Consider the following 3,642-nt stretch of genomic DNA (forward strand, 5'->3'; position numbering starts at 1 on the left):
CTTGCAGCAGATGAGTCATAACTCTACTATGAGATCCAACATATGAATTACTGCAGAACTTGCATTCAAACCTCCATGATCCTCCTCCAGCTAACTTCTCAATTTTGTTCACATAGATCCACAAAGGTGCCTTGTCATCCACGTTCGAGGACTCATCCATGTTTAGAGGATCTTGAGACATTAGTCCTGTGAAAAAGTTATATGAATACTAATATATAATATCTTAATATACCGAACATAATACAAATATGAAACATAAAATTTCAAAAGACTACAACAATATCACACAAAGCTACGTACACAAAGCAACTTATAATAATACTATATTTAAAATATTCCTTGCACTGAAATTGAAAACCAAAAAAGTGCAGCCATGACTTTAATACACTCACGATCAAACAATAGAATATGCAAACCACATGCATAAAAGACAAACAAGTGACAACACATCAAACAAAGCACAATAACTGAGTATTTATATATATATGAGTTACGTACCTTTGCTTCTCTTCTCTCAGAATCTGGATAAAATGTGTAACTTGAAGAAATATCAGAACTGCTTCTTACGGTAACTGAATTTCAAGAGTTTTAATCTTTTTAGCTTATTTGGTAACTAGGGTTTTGTTATTGTAATGATCTAATTGGATCACATATTCACAAAACAAATCAAAATTTAAAAGCCCAAAATAATTTTCAGTTTTTTGAACATATATCCATAGACGCTTCCGTCAACTATCCATCGACGCTTCCGTCAACTATCCATCGACGCTTCCGTCAACTATCCATCGACGCTTCCGTCAACTATCCATCGACGCTTCCGTCAACTATCCATCGACGCTTCCGTCAACTATCCATCGACGCTTCCGTCAACTATCCATCGACGCTTCCGTCAACTATCCATCGACGCTTCCGTCAACTATCCATCGACGCTTCCGTCAACTATCCATCGACGCTTCCGTCAACTATCCATCGACGCTTCCGTCAACTATCCATCGACGCTTCCGTCAACTATCCATCGACGCTTCCGTCAACTATCCATCGACGCTTCCGTCAACTATCCATCGACGCTTCCGTCAACTATCCATCGACGCTTCCGTCAACTATCCATCGACGCTTCCGTCAACTATCCATCGACGCTTCCGTCAACTATCCATCGACGCTTCCGTCAACTATCCATCGACGCTTCCAATCCTGAATCGCGTGCTTCCATTACGGTTCCAAACGTCTCACTATCCGAAACGTGATTCCATGACGATTCCGAGTGATTCCCAGCGATTCCGTTTCCGGTTCCGCTTCGGAAGCACGAAACGCATGACCACCAACGATTCCATGCTACATAGTGATTCAACATTTTGACTTCATTTTTTACTTGTGTGATTAGGAGTAAGACCTTGAAAACCCGAGTCACTGGCTGCCCCAAGACCATTGATGGTGATTTGAAATGCATAGAGGTTCCTACTAGTTTTGGATTTGATACTGCTTGCAAGGTTAGTTTCCTTTTGATCAATATTTGTCTAGACTTTCGTCTCTAGTCACACTATTTGCTATCATATTCTATTGATTATATTCCTTGTCACGAACCTAATTGCCTTCTCCATCAAAAGAAATATGTTGAGAGAAGCCTAATAAAACATTCTATTGCTTATGCTGATTTACACTGAAATGATTGGAAATGTCATGATTGATGCAAGGTCAACTGGAAAGTATTACCACTGTAAGTAATTGATTAAACATTTCCGTTGTGCCTTGTTTGTTTACTTATGCTCGTAATGTTGTATCACATTTTATTGCAGCTGTACGACTTATGGGTCGTGCTGCTTCCCACATTATGCTCGAGTGTGCCTTACAAACTCACCCAAACATAACCATTATTGGAGAGAAAGTATGTTAACGTCTGACTTTTAAATTACACCAAAGATACTTTTTGAATCTAATAGACTGCATATGAGATTCATTTTGGTTGACATTTTTCCCATGAACGTCAGTAGATCAGTCTATTTTTACTCATGTTTTGATCTGGAAATACCCCTTTGCAGGTGTCTGCGCAGAAGCAGACTTTGAAGAATGTCACGGATTACATGGTAGATGTTATCTGCAAGCGTTCTGAACTTGGTTACAACTACGGTGTTATTCTGATTCCAGAAGGTCTGATCGATTTTATTCCCGAGGTTTGTTTCCACCACTAAACACAGAGTTCACCACTTTTAAGCTAGTTACTATGATTGTTCTTCTTAACTGGTGATCACTATTAACTTTTTGACTTGTCAGGTCCAAGAGCTGATCGCAGAACTAAATGAAATTTTGGCAAATGAGGTTGTTGATGAAAGTGGAGAGCGGAAGAAGAAGCTCGCTGAACAATCTTTGAAGCTCTTTGACCTTCTACCTGAAGCGATTCAGGAACAACTGATACTCGAGAGAGAACCACACGGAAATGTCCAGGTGATTAATCATAATCCGGTCTTCTCATACTAGATTTCCACCAAGACACAACTACCTCTGTCTTAATGATACCATGTACCTAATCTTGATAGGTGGCCAAGATTGAGACAGAGAAGATGCTTATTCAAATGGTTGAAACTGAGCTGGAGAAAAGAAAGCAAGCTGGTTCTTACAAGGGACAGTTCATGGGGCAGTCTCATTTCTTCGGGTACTTTCTCAAAATTGCTATGTGTAGCTGCAGTATTAATATATTGCTTGTTAATCAATGTCAACCAAACAATATCGATTTATTGTATTCATCAACATGAATACATGTATAAAGGAAGATGTGGTTTGCCTACAAATTTTGATGCAACCTACTGTTATGCGCTTGGTTATGGCGCTGGAGTACTTCTCAACAGTGGGAAAACCGGACTGATCTCTTCGGTTTGTACTCCATCTTTCTTCATTCAAATCAGTCTTCTTATGTATCTGTTGATCAGAACAGTCTTTGATTAAATCGTTTGAGCTGAGAATGAGATGAGTAACTGTAATGGGCGCATGTGGGGAACTTGGCTGCTCCTGTGGAAGAGTGGACTGTAGGTGGGACTGCTCTTACAGCCTTGATGGATGTCGAGAGGAGACACGGTCTGAAAAATAAATCAGCAAAAATTGTTAAGAAACACTTAAAATCTAGATATTAAAAAGTCTGGTTGATTTCAACTTGCAGGTAAGTTCAAGTTTGTGATCAAGCAAGCAATGGTGGAGCTTGAAGGTGCACCGTTTAAGAAATTCGCATCACTGCGCGAGGTATGGGCTTTGAAGAATCGATACATCAGCCCTGGTCCGTTACAATTTTTGTTATAAAACAATGTATCTTTTGTTTATGGTTCCTCATCATGTTATTTTTATTTTAATTGCAGGTCCAATCCAATTCACGGGACCTGGTTCAGATGCTCTCAGCCACACTCTACTTCTTAAACTTGGTGATCAATAATCTCTGGATTAACCAGTCTCTTTTCATTTTCTTGATTTTCTGCTTTCATTGGAGACGCACATTTGATCTTTCTTTCTTATCTTGGAAAGTCTACATGTTACGGTTAAGCTTTCACCACACTAGATGTTGTCTTCCCCTTCTGTTCTTTTACATATAATAATATCATAATGTGGACGACATAGTCTAAAATGTATAAAGTTGAAACAATCTATATCAGAACAGAGCTT

The 3,642-nt window shown here is 39.1% G+C and overlaps 1 protein-coding gene across 1 annotated transcript; it reads left to right on the forward strand.

Annotated features, from left to right (window-relative positions):
- Nucleotides 1-1,284: 1,284 nt before the first annotated feature.
- LOC106320554 (pyrophosphate--fructose 6-phosphate 1-phosphotransferase subunit beta 1-like) lies at nt 1,285-3,642 on the forward strand. The gene is given in 10 exon segments (XM_013758938.1): nt 1,285-1,487; nt 1,651-1,714; nt 1,794-1,882; nt 2,037-2,168; nt 2,269-2,439; nt 2,532-2,647; nt 2,754-2,865; nt 2,964-3,066; nt 3,149-3,262; nt 3,342-3,642. Coding segments are annotated over 9 exon segments (963 nt in total). The 5' UTR covers nt 1,285-1,487; nt 1,651-1,662; the 3' UTR covers nt 3,416-3,642.

Source organism: Brassica oleracea, unplaced genomic scaffold, assembly GCF_000695525.1.
Source record: "Brassica oleracea var. oleracea cultivar TO1000 unplaced genomic scaffold, BOL UnpScaffold00957, whole genome shotgun sequence".
Taxonomy (NCBI): domain Eukaryota; kingdom Viridiplantae; phylum Streptophyta; class Magnoliopsida; order Brassicales; family Brassicaceae; genus Brassica; species Brassica oleracea.